Source organism: Colletes gigas, unplaced genomic scaffold (genome assembly GCF_013123115.1).
Source record: "Colletes gigas isolate AHSC1104 unplaced genomic scaffold, ASM1312311v1 Colletes_gigas_Sc00008, whole genome shotgun sequence".
NCBI lineage: Eukaryota > Metazoa > Arthropoda > Insecta > Hymenoptera > Colletidae > Colletes > Colletes gigas.
In genome coordinates this window covers 10,105,577-10,125,077 of record NW_025106637.1, presented here as the reverse complement: position 1 = coordinate 10,125,077, position 19,501 = coordinate 10,105,577, and the positions used below count along the sequence as shown (strand labels likewise).

Genomic DNA, 19,501 nt, shown 5'->3' with positions numbered 1-19,501 from the left:
ATTGATGGGCAGCCAGCTGTAGTGTGTACGTAAATACATGTGAGTTGACTATGGGGGGAATTGAAAAAGACAGTGCAGTATTATCAGATGGCAGACCCGTGCCCAAAGGGAGCTGCCCCACCACTTACACACACTAATGCCAACCTCCTTGTATATGAGTTCTGGCGTTTCGTAGAGCTTCGTGGATTCGAGAAAGGCGGCGAATGTCAGTCTATCCTTCTTGCTCTTAACACAGCCGAAATTCTCGACTGCCCAGGCATTTTTGACTTTCCGACCTATGTAGGCGTATACAATGTATAAGCAAAATACCATAATGAAACAAAAATTTTTTTTACGGAAATACACGTTTTAGGACCCCTTGATCATATTTTAACTATTAAAAAAAAGACATTTTTTTACTATGCTAATGGACGTGCTTTCATATATTTATACTATTAATACGATTGAGTCTGAACAACCAAATGAATTTTAATATAATTTAAAATTTTTAAATCTGAAAAAATTTGAGAATACTGTCCTATTTGTCCTCTTTGTTTAGCAATTTAAAAAAACGCTGACTCATTGAAATCAATCATATGAAAATTAGTGGAAGTTGACACCGCCCCTACTGAAAATGAAAGACTGGAAAATTTTTCTTCTTTCAATGAAGGAAACTCTTTTGCTTAATCTTTTTCGAAGGCGAAGGCAAAAAAGTCGATTTCGCCACGGCAATAATGGTTGGACGCGACGCGTGGACATTCCCCCGAAATAGGGGATCGGCTTTTGTTTTCCAGAAACGCTAGCGACAATGTATTTTCCAAGAGAGTCGAATCTCGAATGTAAGGACCACTGAAGGACGCTCAGTCTACGATACATTTATGACAGAGTTTTGGGGTGCATGTGGCCTAAAGAGCGAATGAGACTAAACAGGCCTGGCAACGGGTGACGCGATAGCGGACGACCGCGTTGGGTCTCCAGGTAGCACGTGTCGAGGCATTGATTGTTTATGAATAGAGAGAGAGTAGTTAAAAGAGGCAGACGACCTGACGTCGTACTGCTGGAAAAAATGAAGACTTTGTCCTGAAGGATCTGGCCACGGAGTGGGGAAGGCATGGGACCTTCCGGTAAGAGCACTGTGAGGAACGGCACAGGACTTACCCCAGAACCGTCAAAGGCAAAATTTCTAACATACAGGCATGTCTCTATAAATTTCAAATCCATTAATCAATATGAATTTGTGATATCATGTCAGCCAATTTCGAAAATATGGTTTCGAGAAAAACTCATTTAAAATTTCTTGTATGATTATTAACCGTTGGGTACTCTTCCTTCTAAATGGCTATAACTTTGTTATTTTTACGAATTTTTATGAGTCTACGTTTATTATAATTGCTAAATGAAGAGGACGTGTTCCGAGTCAAAAATCAGTTGCGGGGTTTTAAAAAAGGACAGATTTGTAGGTTTGTTCTCATTAATGTTTGCAGCGTGTTTGCGAGGGATGTGTCCGATATATACGTATGTATATAATCAATTCTTGTTAGTTTTCTACTTAGCTTTAAGCCATTTACAAGAATCAATCTTACTTCCTTGATACACGGAGATGCCGTTTCTCCTTCATCTGTTTATATGAGAAAGGAGATAACGCACCCCTCTTAAATGAGATCATCGGTGCCTCATGTCACAGGCTCTGCGTGCCTAGAAGAGTTAGTCTTTTCGAGCCATTCAAAACGAGAAGATCACTTCCGATGCGTGTTAAATAAAATATTCACATATATATAGAATGCAAAGAGTGTTCAATAAAACCCATTTCCCAATAATTCTTTTTCCTTCAATAATTCTCCATTGCAAAAATTCTACAATATTCTTACATTTTTTTATATTTTTAAATTTTCCCATGTTATTAGAAAGTAGATATACGACGAAAGTTATACAATTTATAGTTCCTAGCATGTATAACATGTATATGTATATAACGCATGGTCGCTTCGTATGGAAAGTCAATGAATCTTCAGAAAGCGCCCAGGTCCGATTTCGAGAAATGTAAGGTCTGTCAGTCACGATGGCTTTTGTCGTTTACTGACGATTCGAACGGTTGGCGATGCCAGGCTTGCTTTCGAGAAATGTAAACGACGTCAGCGATGCAAGAGCGAGAAGGAAAGCGAGTATCAGCCTGTTCTTCTCGGCTCTTCCGAAACTCAACGAGCTCACGTACACGCAATTGAGCATAGTGTGCGAAAGCGAGGAATGAGGAGTTTCCGGGGCCCCGATGCACAGTCTGATTAAACTGATTTCGAGTCGCAAATACGTTTCTGGCGAGTTATTTTTTTAATAAATGATGTATTACAATTTAAAATAAAAAATAGAGAATTTGCGGTGTACGTATCAATGAAATACATCCTTATGAATTTTAATAATCTTGAAATTTTTAAATACTCTTAATCGATTGATTTCTCCAATGAAATTAATCGATTACTGTCCAATGATGGACCCTACAGCTTTAATTCCGTTAAAAAATAATAAAATTTATGTAATTTTATTTTCTGTCTCACTTCCTCTTGTGTTAATTTCTGAATCTGTTGATAACGTAGCGAGTGACACGAAAATGGTAATGGGGTCCCGGGACCCCAGAAACTCCGGCCGAAAAATTACATTACGTGAAACGTCTATTCATATATCTCGTCTGTGGTATTACATTGGCATATCGAAAAGGATAGTGTCGAATTTTTACCGACTAAAACCACACAATGACTAACCTCGACGCGGTCTTCGGGGATCATGGATGTCACTCCCAGTGCCCCATACTTAATGTTATTCTTCGTCAACAGAGGTCTCTACCAGGACTACGTGGACAAGTACGCTATCTACTGGAGTTTTTTATAATTAGTAGACCTTCTATCTCTGTTTACTGAGAATCAGTACATGATTCTACTGTTAAACGCTTTTGGTTATAGTCCCGAAACGTGTCTATCAAGACCACGGATTACTGGAACTATCACTGTTTTTACGATAAGTAACTCAAAATGTCGGAAATTTCCATGTCAGAAGCGCCACACTTGCAACAAATTGATCTGACAACTTTAAATCTGCAACAACTTACGGTATTGAAGCAGCAATTGGATCAAGAGCTAGGTGTCTTTCAGGACTCGTTGCAAACTTTGAAAGTTGCTCAAAATAAATTTCAAGAATCAGGATCGTGTCTCGAGAAGATTTCACCGGCTGCGACGGGTAGGTATCTAGTACTATAATTCGCGTAGTACATAGTTGATACGTTTTTTGAGGTTAGGGTCTGTAGTACGATTTATGCATTGTAATCGAGTAAAAATGACTTTATTATAGGTAACGAAATCCTGGTACCATTAACTGGATCAATGTATGTTGCTGGAAAGCTTGCAGACACGAGTCATGTGCTAGTTGACATTGGAACTGGTTATTATGCCGAGAAGAATATTGCAGATGCAAAGGATTACTTTGATAGAAGAGTGGCTTATGTTACAGAGCAAATGGAAAAAATTCAGCAACTGGGTCTTGACAAAAGCAAAGCCAGAGAGGCAACGGTGGACGTTATAGAAATGAAACTTCAAAGTCAAATGCAGAAGCAATGTCCAGGCATGCCAGAAGTGTAAATCTCATTAAATTAACTGATTTTATTCTCAGTCATTCTTTGTTTCCATAAATTCGTATTTACATCATTATTGAATTGCATCATTTCATATTTTGTTGTAAACTTCAATAATAATTACTTTGCATGTTATGACAAAATTATTAAAATTTAATAATAGCGACAACATGTACTGTGTGATATTGTCTGGTTTACATCATGTGAGGGAATATTACATATTTACATATTGATACAATAGTTTGTTTTGTACAGAAATGTAAATTTCAATAAATTATAAAAGAAGTTTATCTCCTCGTATGATTATTGCAACAAAGAATATTAGGTATATGTTTAATTATACGCAGTAAAGGAATACTAAATAAGGATATTCTCTCGAATGGTATGCGCGGTCGATCGACACGAAATTTAAAGCAGGGAGGGGGAATGAATACCAAATATAACATTTTAGCTTTGGGATATAAATAGTTTTGAAGATATTGATAAAGAAGTGTTGGAAATTGTACAGGGTGGTCCACGTAACTTGTGCAGTTCGATAACTTGCAAAATATCCGGTGCACGAAAAAATTTTACATATAAAAGTTGCATAGTTTAAAGGGGTACATTTTGTAGTGCATTTATTTTTTGTATAGGTGGAGGCGTTTCAGAGATTTGAAGGTCAACTTCGTTTTTTTAAATAGAATGCTATATTTTTTATATGAATATATGGAAGAATATCGAATTCTGAGTAAAAAAGTATTAATCTTTATTAGTCCAAAACCTAATAGTTAACAAGTAATGACGTGTTTTTCGTTAATAATTCAAAAACAAAGCCCCATCCGACATTTTTGCAAAGGAAATTGTTGTTCAGAATCGTCTCAGCTACCCCACATTTCCGGCTCTTACACTATTTACGGGACACCCTGTATACGTACATAAATATCTTGGTTGTGTAGGTGCTTTTGCACTGTCGTCAATTAGATTCCCGATAGAGACTCAAATTTTAATTTTGTTGGCCGTAAAATGTTAGTTTGCAATATACTATTTTAATCCAATCTAAATACGTATCGTGTCGCGAAATAAAATATAGTCATGCCTAATCTAGTGTCTCGGAAACTAATAGAATTTCGAAGTTAAAATATTATACTTGGTATGCATTCCCCCTTCCCTTAAACTGCTCCAAATTTCATGTCGATCGAACGTGAATGCCGTTCAAAAGGACAGGCCTGAATAGTTATAATTTAAAGCTATTTATTTAGGAACAAAGGAGTCAGGCGTATGGTTTGTAGAATAAGAAACACCGAAGTAACGAAGGTGAATTATTTATTTGTTTCTCACTCAAATAAAATTTCATTTATAAATAATAACAGCTTTTACGTCGAAACGTCGTGAGATACATTTCGTTAGCTATAATATTACAGAAGAGGTATCAAAATCATTGTCAGAGGATAGAAAACACTGTTAATATCATTCAAATAAGTTCCCGAATATTTGACGCGACATACCTTCAATCTAATACATAATATTGGTGACATGTTATTCAGATTATAAATTCATCTTGCTGCAACGAGGCAGCGTAGATCGCAATTACACGTAGATAATTCGCTAAATTTTTATCCTATTTACACGAATAACATACGGTCGATATTTATGTTAACGAAAGATTATCTCCCTTCCTTCGTTGCACTTAATAATTTCAAAATTTTACAAACAATTTGCCCTCTCCATTCTGATACAATCATATCCGTAAAATGTCAATGGCGAGGTCATTGATGTTATCTCAAATTGCACAGCAACAGCGTGACTGCAACATTAAAGTAGAACCATCCTTCCATGTGTTTTGTTGCGCTTCCTAAAATTAAGAAAAAATACTACGTAAATGTTAACGTCACCCAATGAGACATAGTAGTACCAGAGATGGAAGAAATTCTTATTTAGATACAAGTTTCTTTAAAAACCTAAACAATCATTTCTTCGTTACCCATTAAATAATAATTAATATTCACAAAAGCTGCTCAAAACATTTAAACTGCTTAATTCCGATTAAATTTTACCCATCTCTGAGTAATATAATAATCCAACTATATTCTTTCAAAACAATAAATATAGAATTGACAGTGATACTGAACAATACACATTTTTGTTTCTGAATGTAGCTGTGTTTGCCCAAGTAAGAAGTATAATCCCTAAGAGTGGCGACTTAGAATCGAGTCACATTTCCGGTCCGTTCCCGATCATTTAAACCAGAGGTGACTGTTGGGACCTTTTCCCTTACTTTCCCGATGCGCACAAGCGTAGAAGAACTACCCTTCCTATGCCTACTCTGCAGAGTTAGGATGAAGACTCGCTGGTCACCTAATTACAGTAGTGTAGAACCTGGCAAGTTGTCTGATGATCGAAGAATCGGTTGGCTGGTAGTGGGGCTCTTGCGGCTCTCGACGGAGAAGAAGATCGTCACCCCTGATTTAAACTGTACGTATTTACATTATATATGCATAAATATCACATACATGTGACTGTGGATCGTTCCAAGTATCGGTTCGATTCGATCCCGATTGTGTAAATGTGTGAAACAAGTTTTACCGGAGCAATTTTCGCGAACCGAAAATGAAATCAAGCCCAAATGAGAGTGGATCGATAGTCTGAATGGATCCTTATAATTCAAAGAACATAATCCATTTTTTGATAAATTAAAAATTACAATGTTGGGCGAGTCCATAAATCCATACGTACGTATCAAATAGATTAAATTTTGATTCTTTAGAAGTAAATGTCATTTTTGCAATCTTCATCCGATGTCAATATTCTTCAGTAAACTTTTATCGTGTCATCTTTTTCATTTTGCCATTCAAACATAAAATCCAACATCACGTAATGGACGTGTCACTGTATAGCTACTAACATTCGCAAGACGTTCTTCTCTTAGTTCACTTGCAATATCCGTAGCTGTCTTTTTTTGGGTCTGTAATCGATTTCCGCTTAATGACGCAATCGATTCTTTCCATCGTTTCTCAGGGCCGTCCACTTTATAAACGACCTTTTGTACCATGTACTACGCCATATTTCATATTTTTATCATTTACTGTGCATTTTTCGATCGACGATATGACAGGAAATTCGAGAGAAGATTTTCAGTAAAATTTCATTTTCGATAAAGCAAGATCTTCACGAGTACGTCCAGTCGTTGATTGATCGTGATGCTCGTTGTATCGAAGCAGGAAGATTGTGTTTCGAGTAAAATTGAATTATTTTGAACGTAACCATAGTAGATTTTACAAAATTAAATCAGTTTTAAACTTGTTGTTTATAAACATATCCAGATATTTTACCATTTCTTTTTGTGTGATTGAGTAGTGTTCAGAGATGACTAAATATATTATATAAGAATACGTATGAATTTATGGATCAACTCGATCATTAAAATACTTGTCATCTTTACGTCATACAAGAAATAGTAGAAAGTAATTCCAACTTTTAAGTTATAATTATAAATATCCCACTGCGGATGGTTTCTTAAAAAAATGTCTCGGAGGGTTCTTTCAGAATAACAATGAGAGTTTAAACGCAATGATCCGACAATTCCCTTCGAAACGTACGCATTGTAGCTCCAGAATAATTTAAATTGTGACTTTTTTGACTTCCTGCCTCTTTTATGAAGGTTTTGAATCAATTTTACAAATAATTATGGCCATAGGGATAATGATTGGCAAGGAAAGATATAATTATGCTTAACATCGTGACGAACGCCGACTATACGCCGTAAGACGTAGCTATATAATCATTTAAAAAAAAGGCATAAATGGCTATGACTCTGGAGAAACAGACTGAGAATGAATTGTTGGAAACTGCAGAAAGGGTAGTGTATAGGCCATCGTTGATCAATCATAAGATAAAATTAAATCCAACAAAAGGGTCCTTTCTCTTTCTAAATTTTTAAAAGCGTTTTTCTCGACACAACACTTTTTGAGATGGCGTGCATGATATTTTAAAAGTTACTTGACCGATCGTCTTAAGCATCGTATACGTTACAAAACGTTTATTTAAGCTATTTGACGGTTTTTGTCATTCGAAAGCGGGAATTATTATAATTAAACGTACCAATATAAGAAGATTCCCGAGTTCCTAGGACAGATGCCAAACGTGGACGTTCCTCGTTCAAAACAACATCGGCCTGTTCTTTATACAAATGAAAGACGTTAGCATGACAAATCACATGCAATTTGCCGTAACTGAAACTATCTGGTATAATTTCGAAATCCAGTCCTGCGATAGTCATTAGCTGTTGATTGTCACCAAGCTTGTCCGTCACATTTATCATGTAACTAGCGTTCACCTGTAACATGACATTTTGATAAATTTAATTATAAATGGACACTGAAACCAAAGTAAGAATTATAAAATTAAGTACATGTACACGTACTGTACAGGATACAATCGAGGATAATTCGTGGTGTTCCTCTTTTCTGCATAGAAGTAGGACACTTGAAGGTATAACAAGATTTAGGTGATGTAGTTATAATATACTAGTTCGAAACAAAACGGAATAACGGCAGAAAGGAAATATATAATTTACGTAATGATCAAATCAGATAGATCGCTGGTCGTTAATTCATCAAAAGTCTATAGATTACGGTTATCCTTTCATATTTTTGATTGTTATAGTTACTGACGGATAAAAGAAGAAAATGAACGGTGCAAAGTAGACTCTTAGCGCTTCCTACATCTCGTTTATGGAGCAACGCTTCGTTTTTAAACCGCAAATGATTTGCGGTATATTCAGCCATAACTATTATGTTTATCGGATTGTTAGGGTAGCCATAAACCGTTTCAGATTGCTAGCTTACGTTGTACTTGGAGTTCCGGATTAAACGAAATCGGTTGGAGTTAGAAAAGTGAAGGGAGTCCGTACGCTATTTATAATTTTCTGAGTAACTCTACAACCATAACGGAACCACATTGATGCATTATACAGGGCGCGTCACGCTATTCAAACGGATTGTATCTCGAATTTGATAAGAGATAGAGGAAAGAGTTGAATACTATAGTAGTAGTAATTGTAACGATGCACGCGCAGAATGCGAATGCACTTTTTATTTTTAAAGGAATCGCATCATTTTTTTGTTTTATAAATACGTTTTAGTATTCATTTTAGGTGCTGTATTTTAAATACTATTATTAATCCATATACTACCTGATTTTATTCATACTCTTTTCTCTTAAATGCGATTAATTTTGAGGTATTATCAACAATATGACGTACCAGCACACAATGCACGTGTTGTAATCAATTACCTTCGATGAACTTATTCTAACAGATTGTTTGGAACACGTAGTACAATACCGTGGCCATCACGTTCTCCGGAACTAATTCTTCATATGTATAATTGAACTTAAAACATATTTTGACATAATAATATTACATGAGTTTCACATACATACACTGATGCTTTGTTTAGATCAGAGTTTCTCAACTTTGTTTAAATAACGCTACATCTTGAGACCTCAAACATTTTGACGATATAAAATGATATTAAATGATATAAAGTTGCCCCACGTTAATTTACTGATTTAGATTTATCGTTGTAGCTTTGTCAATATTTGCTCCAATAATACAATAATAATTGTTTATGTATAAATAACGTAACTTAATATTAACATATCATATTTACATCAGCGACACTGGCAGTAGTTATAACTTCCTAACGAATAAGTTTAGGGCATAAGTATGTTAGTACTTTTATGTTGAGCATAAGAAACTACATTGGCTGGTGTAATCAAAAACGTAGGTTTCCATTTAAAAAGAAGGTGCAGTTGCATTTTTCTGATGCACCAATGCACAAAAGTGTATAAAATTAGTTGTATATTACGCATCGTCTGATACTATTTAACTTTGACTTATAACATATTTTTCTATTCCCAACTGTTTGGGAGGTATAGCCTGTTTCAGTTGCGTGGGACACCCTGTCTACATATTCATGACAAAGTTAATATTTGATTGCTCTGTCTTTTTGATCGATAACATTATTATTCCATGGAATCTAAAATATACTACACAATTTTATCCACGCAAACACTTAGTTGTCGAACAATAACACACGTGAAACTATAAAACAATCCCCCTTTTTATCGGAGTGTCCAACATTCTGTGCTTCAATCTAAAATAACGAATATTGAATAAAAAGTAACTAGAATTTATCTATCCTGAACCTAATAATTAACGAAATATCCACAAAAATGTTTTCAATTTTCGTTGGTTGACACCTGTACAGCAGCACAGACAGTTAATTAACGAAATGTCAATATGGTTCATTATTTTTTAATGAAATGCAGCACGCGTTGCAACATATTTTTATTCCATGTACGTCGCTATCGTTGACAGTTTATAATAAAGTATGTATATCGTTTAACGCGCCTTACAAAATCCAGTAGCGTCAATTCTAGGAAACGTGGTTGCCACAGAAATTCTCTGCCACGACCAATCCAACGATTATAGAAGTGTCTTAATGCTTCTCGTGATGCTTCCCTTGATTGCCGTGCATAATGTGCACGACGACCATCATGTTGGTACCACATCACTACACGAGTACTTAGTGGTACATTCTGTAGTAAAACTGGCAATGTCTCTCTTAAGAAAATTGAGTACTTCCGGCTTGTTAAATGACCATACAAAAAATACAGTCTAATTATTCGACTACTGAGTCATACGTGGACCCTCTATTGCCATTAGTACTTCATTTCTCGAAACTTATGCGGTGCTCGGTAATGTTTCGCAAATTAACTTGTTTGCGGCTAGTAAACATCGTGTGCGTAATGAGAATTAAATATTACTATGAGATGTTATTATGAAAATTGAAATCGCATTTAATATATACAGCAGTGAAAATTTCAATGTAGAGTTTAGAGAACCGACAAATTTTATGCAGTAAACATCGTCGGAGCTTTAAAGTTCAAAGTGCAGGCGATTGTCATTTGATAATTCTCTAAATTGCACTATAATCGCGTCATTTATATAAAAGAACAAGCAAAAGATTTAACGTGCCGACAACTATCAAACGATAATTTTCACGATTGTGTTGCATTCGTGAAGTTCAGGAAAGGCAGCGGCTTAACTATAATATCACGAAATAGCGAATTCACTGCACGATTCCCCAATTATGAATTCTTAAGCTTCTCATACACATATCACACATTCATACCACGCATTATACGCGGAAATATCACGTACATTATTAGAATATCTTTTATTTCAAAATCAATACCGGGATTTAAGCATCCAATTACTCCTCCTCTGCGTAATCATAAACGATTGAAACTTGTATCTACAATTACCCGTTCCATTTGGTTGAAAAGTTCATTTACCTTTGCACACCACTGGAAGTTTTCTCGATATTGCAATATTTTGTTGTGTAGTGATGTATATCTATGGATAAATCTATTTTGTATTTTTTAATTGACAATAATAATCGTTACTGCAGAAGAGCGAGCGGTCATTCGATGAGTAAAAATGGTTTCGTTATTCTTATCGATTCTTCTTGATTATTCTGGGCGACACTAATATTAGTTTTGTCCGTGCTGAATACATAAAGAACAGTTTGACAACTCGGAATGATGCTATTATTGTTTGAGTATTATGATCAGGATATAGAGTTTATCGAATGCTGGTATAAAAATCCGTGATAATTGTGTACGTTAGTCGATAATAAACAAATTCAGAATAATTTAATATTCAAATAAAGTAAGATAGAATCATTTTTTAAGAAATTGTAGTCATTTAAAAAATCAGTTCTATTAATATCATTATCACAATAAAATTCCGATTATCCGGCATACTCGGGATTACTGGGGCATTATTGGAAAATCAAATATGCCGGATAATTGGACTATACCTACATATAAAAACGAGGAATATAATCACAGACGAGGTATACGAACAGACTTTACATCCAATGCATTTTTTCAGCCTATTTTTCTGGGAATCGAGTGGCCCTTTACCACATTCTCGTTTCTCGCAACAGCAGGTTAGAAACATAAACACAAGGGGAAGTGAGATAGAAAATGAAATTACAGAAACATTTCTAGCCCCCACATTAGATTTTCGGTAAAGAATTTTTTTCTCGAAACTGAATAGGATTTCGGGGATATGTCTGTAGACTAAAAATGATTGTAATTGACCCCTGTAACTAAAAATGATTTTTCCTGAACGATTAGAAATTTTTTTTTTCACCGAAAAATTCTAGCACCTAATCGAATTTTTTCTCGAAAGTGGATAGGATTTCTGGGGTATGTCTATTGACCAAAAATAATTGTAATTGGCTCTTGCAACTAAAAATAATTTTTCCAGAACGATTTGAAATTTTTTTTTTTGCCGAACAGCAACTACCTGTCGATTTTTCTTAAAAATTCGTTTTTCATTTTTAATAATTTTGTTTGACGCTTCACAGAAAAGTTGTCTAACACCTTTTTGTAGGTATTCATAGACTCTACTTCAGAAAAAAATTTCAATGAAATGTATTCACTATTGTAGGTGTTATGGACGTTTAAAAATTCAACCATTTTTATGGGGTTTTTCTCACTTTATCGGGTTAAGGAATAACTTTTCGAATATTTTTGGAATTTCTACATACGCTCCACCAAAATAGGCGTCGTTTGCCTTTTGAAACATTAAAATCCTTCAATCCGTTCAAAAGTTATGATACTTTAAAGATATGAATGAAATTTCGAGGAACCATTTCTGGCCTCACATTATATTTTCAGTAATGAATTTTTTTCTCGAAACTAAGTAGGATTTCGGGGGTATATCTATTGACCAAAAATGATTATAATTGACCTCTTCAACTGAAAATAATGTTTTTGGAACAACTTGAAATTTTTCAATTTCTCCGAAAAATTTTTGCCGCTATTTCCTATCAATTTTATATTTAAAATTCTTTTGTACATATACATTGGATCTACTATTTCTTTGAAAAGATATATAGCGTCTCGATAAGCATTATAATGCAGATGACGCGACAAGCCATTACAGGCAAAGGAGCTAACATATTGATCGTTACTGTAATGACAGCTTATCGAGACCGCCAGGCTGAAATTCCCCGAAAGTTTCTGCATCTATCAACCTACCGGTACTCCATTGACAGTCCACGTCACATTTGCTGGCGGATTCCCCGAAGGAACAGTGCAGTTTGCACGCACAGTGTCACCGACCGCGTAACGTGTCTTCTCGACTTTTACTTTGGGAACATCCTTTGGAAGACCTGAAATTCATTGAATCTTTTAATAGGAGAAAGAAGCAAAACATTGGAAAAGGCAACTTCTGTTTTTGTTTCGAAGTTGAATAGCTGTTACGGTTTTTCGTAGGCCTTTGTCGCCTTCGTCGCCTTTGTTTCGCCATATCGAAAGCGCCAGTAAAAACGTTTTAACACCGACGAGGTATTATTGCATGTTCAAGATTGTTCAATAACGCTGAAGAGCATTATTTCAGTTTCTTGCGTTAATTAGCGGTATCGATAATCAAGGGCCAGGAACGTACGAAGATATTTTCAAAGATAAGATATTATTCTCGCGTTTTTCAACGCGTATCGAATCGCAGTTAGGATGGCTCCAGGCAATACATCAATTTCAACTCTCGTGAAACACGATAATAACAAAGAAGTTCCAAGTTTAATAAATGAGTTTTACATTACAAAGTTCTTATGTTACACGGACGTGCGAAGTGTTAGACTCGAGCTGTAAAAAAAAAATGAGCAACAAGAATTTTTCTGTAAATGACGTTTTACTTAAATTTTTCTGATCAAGTTTTCTCTTTAAGGTGGCATTCCATTAAAGATATTTTTCTAGGCGATAAGTCCTTCGCCTTTCTCATAAATTCAATTTCATACAGTTAAACCGAAATCGATAACGACGATCCTTAATTAAAATGGAATGGGGATTATTTGTTGACGTTTAAACGTTTGTGAAAACGAAAGGAACATGTAACAGGAAATGTACGAGATAATAGACATCTTCCAAATTGGAATGTTCGACACTACTCTTTATAAAAATGGCTGATCATAGATGGTCAGCATCGTTTCACCCAAAAACCGTTTGTTCCATTCATATTCTTTCCTCGCTAGTTAGGTATTGTTGGTTAGTTTTCGTAGGAATTGTATTCTAGATTCTCAATTATGCTCCGATCGAATATAAAAAGGTTCCCCGCAGCTGGTGTATTGGCTATAAGCTATACTGAAGGATTTTTCGAACGACATTTATTCTTAAGGGGCCATTCTACCTTGTAGGCATGAAAAATACGTGTTTCTTTGTGATTTTTTTTTGCGGGTTATTAAAGAGCGATTAATTCCGGATTTTGTAGATACATTTATTATATATTTAGCTATATTTACGAATTTTTGCAACGCATAATATCTATTGATTACGCTGTTTTTGTTGATCATCAAACAACAGTTTTTACGAACGGCACCCGACTGCGTACGTGATATCTTGCGAACAAGTTATTCGAAATCCTAAAACCAACGATATTCTTAATATAGATGAGTGTGGTTATAGCATGAACTGGGATCTTTTCAAAAAAACAAAAAATGGCAAAATGGCAGCTATTTTACGAAAAAATACTGAATATTTTCATATATTTGGTTGCTTTTTTGTTAATAAAAGAAAAAGTATTGCATATATGTCAATTATCCCAGTTCATGCTATAGGGAGACCAGTTCTGAAGATACTGTATAAATTTGATGTTGATATCTTGAATAGTTTTTTAGTTATCACGCACGCAGTGCCGAAAGATGTAGTTTCGAGAAAAACAACTTTAAAGTTTCACGTCTAGTTGTTATACCTACGCGCGGTACATTTCAGCAGGCTATAACTTCGTTAGGTTTCCGAATTTCAATTTAATATTTGGTAGACATATTTTCGAGACTACATACTAAAGGAAAATGCAAAAAAAAAAATATCGATTTTTTTAATCCCACAAGGTAGAAAGGCCCCTTAATCGGGCAGCGAATGCCAATCGGAGTAGTCGTTGGTGTCGCGTTCGTTTCCGGTTCCGTCTATGATTGTTCTTATGAATTGCAGAATCTTGGAAACTCGCGGCGCGCCATTGTTGTATAAGGGGCTGAAGCTTTTCGCTGGGACTGCCCCGGCGGCGAAGTATTCTGTATACATAACACGTCATGTATATCTTGAGGGATCATTATACCATCCACAGAAGGCAGTCAATTTCCCTTTAGCGGCAGTTGAACTGTCAAAGAATTGTCCGACTTCGGCTGAATGACTTCCGCCTAGCAGGCAGTGGTCCGTCCTGATGCAGCCCTCAAGGACACGGCCACTGGAGATTATCATTTTAAACGTGTCTCGTAATGTTGTGGATGCGGGCGATCATCCTGTCTGGTGAGAATGGAGAACAGGAAGAAAACGTGGGGAGGGATAGGGAGTCTGAGGGATACAAAGCATGATTCGAAGGCTCGATTCACTATCGAGCTTTTACGAGCGATCCGTGATCGGAAAGGAGAGGCAATCGCCTCGTTCCCTCAAAGAAGAATCGCTACCGCGGTTGTGTAGCGTCGTTAAGTTGACGCTCGACTAGGAGCACGAGACGGTGGGAACAAAACCTGACGCTCTATCCTTTGCCTCCAATTTCTCCTCCCTTTTCTCTATCCCTGCCGTTCGTTTCGTTACCCTGTCCTGCCGTTTCAATTAACCGCGATTACGGCGACAATGCCTGTTACCGTGTAGAATAATCAGGAACGATAATGAACGATGTTGGCAAGCGCTGAAGATGCCAATGTAAGTTCACGAAACTGTAACGGGTCACGAATAGGGGTGCACGATTCATCGCGGATATCCGTGCCTCGTATCCGACTCATTCAACGTCTATATTGAAAATTAACAGTGCATACTAGAGGATCGGCGCGGCAAGAACCAGGTGAAGCGATTCTGAAAGGGACTAGGGTTACGTATCGCTGAAACGAAGTCGGTAATTAACAGAATCTCGGTTAAGAGAGTCGTGAAAAATGAAAGACGCGTATTCGGTTGTTTAATGAGATTAAGCGATGAGAATCTTTCGCTTGCTCCAACGTTTTGTTTCCACCGGTACGCCGATTTCATTAAATATGGGGCTATTTCCAAAGTCGTGTTCTTTGTTCAAAGTTATTTGTCCGAAGAAAAATACAGGAAGAAGCAATATCTTTATCTCGTATCTTTAGATCGTATGCTTCAACGGTTTAACCGAGAATCGATCGAACAGGAATATTATTTTAAGCAACACTTACGTAGTCACACGTTACTATCATAAAAAATATAGCATATAAAAAGATATGTATGTTAAACGAACAGGATGTAATTAATAATCTAACTACACTGATTTTAAATCTTTGCAAGCGATGGATTATGTACATAATTCATATTTCAAGGAGAACCTCGTTTCATATATTTTTCTGGGATATTAATAGAGTGTTAATATTTCACTGTTATACAAATTCTTAATATTCTCGCGAACAGATTGTTTCTGTCGCTTGCATTATTTATAACACCAGTTGAAAATTAAACACGTGTAGATTGAGAACGATTAATCTTGTTACGAGCTGAATATAAATATATTTTTATATGCAAAATGACTTAATATTTGCAAGTTTACATAGTAATAAGGGGTGATAATACTGAAAATCGCAAAAGTGAAAACTTCTACCTACATAAAATAATTAGTTTGTTTCCTTACTACTACGCTTTACTAAGGTGTTTTAAAATTTAATTTTTTGTCCACTTATTTGTTTATTAAACGTATGTAAATCTTTCTTCTTCGTTACGAAACGTAATTACTAAGCTTAATATTAGTCCCAATATTAATGAAAAGTAAAGTTGGAATACTTACTGGCCACGTGCATGTAACCAGAAACTCTTACAGTATTAAACGAAGGCAAATCACCGGAGACCTCGCAACGGTATTTGCCGCTATAATTTGGCTGTACATCCTTTATAACTACGTGGTGGGCATCGCTTTGATTTTTCTGCAACGTGATTAAACATAGCATTAGTAGAGAAGATTAGAAAATAGTTTATGCACATGACACAGGAGTAATAATAAGAAATCTACAATTTGTATTTTATGGAAAGATGAAACAAATTCAATAATAATAACTGCAATTGATAAGTAACTGAAGGCAATAAATTAAAATTAACAAAAATACTCGGTTGTACGATGGTAAATCTAAAAAGGGTTGGGCTAATTAAAATTACAAAATTAATTCTTAGAGATCGTTAACCAGAATACACTTATATTAATTCACAGATTTGTATTATGTAATTGTAGTCCAGTCGGTGAAATTTGTAGACGCAGTTCGGGTTTTAATGTTAAACACGACAGGGCAGACCAAATTCATATTTTTCTCGTAACATCACGGTAACTGTGTTGGAAGGTTGGACATGATTGAATAGAAATTGGAAAAAAGGGTGTAATACGAAGCACCTGTTTCATACTGTTCTAACTGGACGCTGTTCGAGTCAATTTAGCATCGATGATTACAGGATGGGAACGATACGAACGACGTGTGTGCCATTTATTGTAAATCGATCGCACTTATGCAGCCGCTTTGACATTCTTGCGCATTCACCCGTTCGCAACAAACAATACTTCATAACAACAATTAATTACATGTTGCCGATGGTGGCGTATAAATCACACAATTAATTTTCGTACAGCTCGCCCAGAGCCCCTGGTACTGACACTCTAATAATCTAAATTGCTTATTCAATCAAGTTTTCAACATTTTTCAATTTCGAATGAAACGACGCGACCAGCGTTTCGAACGCACGAGATTACCGTATCGCGGCATTTTGTTTTCAATTTCAAACTAGCACGCTGCATGATGACACATTTGCAATCGCTGATGTAATTTTACGTTATTTTATATCTATAGGGGAACAGATGATTTTATGATTTGTATCCATAGCAGTTAGCTAGCAATAAATTGATTTTAAGTTTATCACAGCGGGCGTTTGAACGAATTTTAAATAATTTCGATTCGAAAATCGAATCAATTTGTTTACGTGTCTTTCTGGCGTGAAACAAGAGAAGCTTAAAATAAATGTGTTGCCCCGCTTTAAATCTAAAAATATACCACTGCTTTGACGCGTTATTTTTGTTACAAGTATATTTAACGAATTTGGAAAGCTCATCAGAATATAAGTAAATATATTTTACAAATATTAGAATTGGTAACTAGACAAACTCAATAGCTGCGAAATTTGAAAACACTTTACTTCGGTGTTTTAAAATAGAAGACCGTTTTAAAAATATTTTCGAATACATGGACTGAAAATAGAAAGAAGTAAGAATTCAATTACTTCGAAGGTGGTTGTATCTATCTTATCATTCGAACGGAAAGCGATATTAATCTTTCGCAAGAGAACGGTGTATTATTCTAATTTTTAAAAATATCAAGGAACGGAAGAAAGCAATTTTCTGTAGAAATAGCAAGTTTCGCCTCGTTCGAATGTGTTAGCATGGGCACCAAACAGATGTGTAATTTTGTAGCTCTACGGTGGAAAGTATACCAGTGCAAAACAATGTACGTGTATTCGACGGATTACACGTAGAGGGAGGAAAACGAACTGTGTAAAATTACGGATAGAATGTTCATCTGGGAAACAAGTAGAGTGAGTCGAATATGTGCGATCGACAAGCAGTTACGTATCGATACAGCCAAGCACACCGTTTCACCCCGTGGCTCTCCGGTTATCTCGACCTACTGATTATTGTAATAATTATCGTTTACGGAATACGAAATAGCAATGTATGGTACTTTTCACTCCGTTCCTTCGACTCCTCGTGTTATTTTACAAATCGCCTTATTTCTTATCGTGTTTAAACACACGTTTCATAAATGCTCTTGTTCGAACAGCCGAGTCTGGATTTATTCGATTAGCTCAAACTTAACTTAGAACCATTTTTGTAGCTATTATAAATATTTTCGCCAGAATAGTTAGGAATTCCACCGAAACATATTCAGTAAAGTAGACATTTATGAAAGCACTTGTAACATGCATGGTTACGTACTTTAATTTGTGATTTAATTTTCTTTCTGGCCATTTAGTTAAAATTTTTTGTGCACGTAAGAAAATTATATTTCAGGTCTTCTTCAGCACAATTTAGATATAATATTTCCACGTATAAATGGTAAGAGAAATGTTCCCGAGTCCCAATAAACTATAAAACTGCTTTCTCGATTTCAGGGATAGAAATTTGTTAAAAAGTCTAGAGAATTCCCGCGCGCGGGATGATTAGCCTCGAACCATACAATCCGCGATGGGAAAAATTTGGGTCCCCTAACAACGAAAATAACAGAGTCGGATAAGTTACGTGGTTCACCTTGTATTCATAGTTCGGGTTGGATTCTAGGAGTATAGTGCTGCTTCGTTTCCTGTTGCACCTTCCAACGTTCTGATCTTGTTAATTCCAGCCTTCTCACCGGGAACGCATAAATCCTTGTCGAAATAATTTTCATTGCTAATTCTTCGAACGTTTAAACCCTCGATTATTTTAATTACGGACGTTCTTGAAATATAGTTTTTTAAAGTAGTATTATCTTTGTTCGTAAATTGTTGCCCTTTCATTCTGTACGTAACACAATGGACGCGATACAAAAGCCGTTAAATCGAGTTTACGGCGTGTACGTTAAACTCCACAGATGCTATTTGCTCGTAAACAAATCTGGGTAGAAAAAGTAATGATTCCACATTTCTCACTGGTTTCTGAATGACGAATTACCTCGTTTCCGGTCGTACTATAATTTTTGTTGCGTCTTGTATTTCTTCCACGCCAGTGGTAGGCGTCAGGCGCGATTTATCGGTTCGAGGGCTGTTCGTACTTTCCGTCGGTAAAATCTAATTGGAAAAGTATTGCGTGCATGGGAGCGTCTCGGTGGTTGGCTGTTCGATCGG

General features: G+C 35.9%; 2 protein-coding genes across 2 annotated transcripts in view; one reads left to right on the top strand and one right to left on the bottom strand.

Moving 5' to 3' along the window:
• The first annotated feature begins 2,892 nt into the window (after positions 1-2,892).
• On the top strand, positions 2,893-3,800 carry LOC122396811 (prefoldin subunit 5-like). Its single transcript, XM_043395512.1, has 2 exons — positions 2,893-3,204; positions 3,316-3,800. The coding sequence occupies exons 1-2, from the start codon at positions 3,000-3,002 to the stop codon at positions 3,600-3,602; spliced, it is 492 nt and encodes a 163-aa protein (XP_043251447.1). The 5' UTR covers positions 2,893-2,999; the 3' UTR covers positions 3,603-3,800.
• Positions 3,801-5,062: 1,262 nt separating this feature from the next.
• The window catches only part of LOC122396915, a 61,814-nt gene continuing 47,375 nt past the window's right edge, over positions 5,063-19,501 (bottom strand). The window contains exons 3-6 of the mRNA XM_043395680.1: positions 16,434-16,569; positions 12,692-12,825; positions 7,673-7,907; positions 5,063-5,426 (exon numbers count right to left, since the gene is read on the bottom strand). Coding sequence (XP_043251615.1) covers positions 5,350-5,426; positions 7,673-7,907; positions 12,692-12,825; positions 16,434-16,569 — 582 coding nt within the window. The 3' untranslated portion in view covers positions 5,063-5,349. The remainder of the gene's footprint in view (positions 5,427-7,672; positions 7,908-12,691; positions 12,826-16,433; positions 16,570-19,501) is intronic.

Coding starts and splice junctions, on each gene's coding strand:
- LOC122396811 (XM_043395512.1), top strand. CDS start 3,000: ATGTCGGAAATTTCCATGTCAGAAGCGCCACACTTGCAACAAATTGAT. Junction 3,205..3,315: donor GATTTCACCGGCTGCGACGG/GTAGGTATCTAG, acceptor ACTTTATTATAG/GTAACGAAATCCTGGTACCA.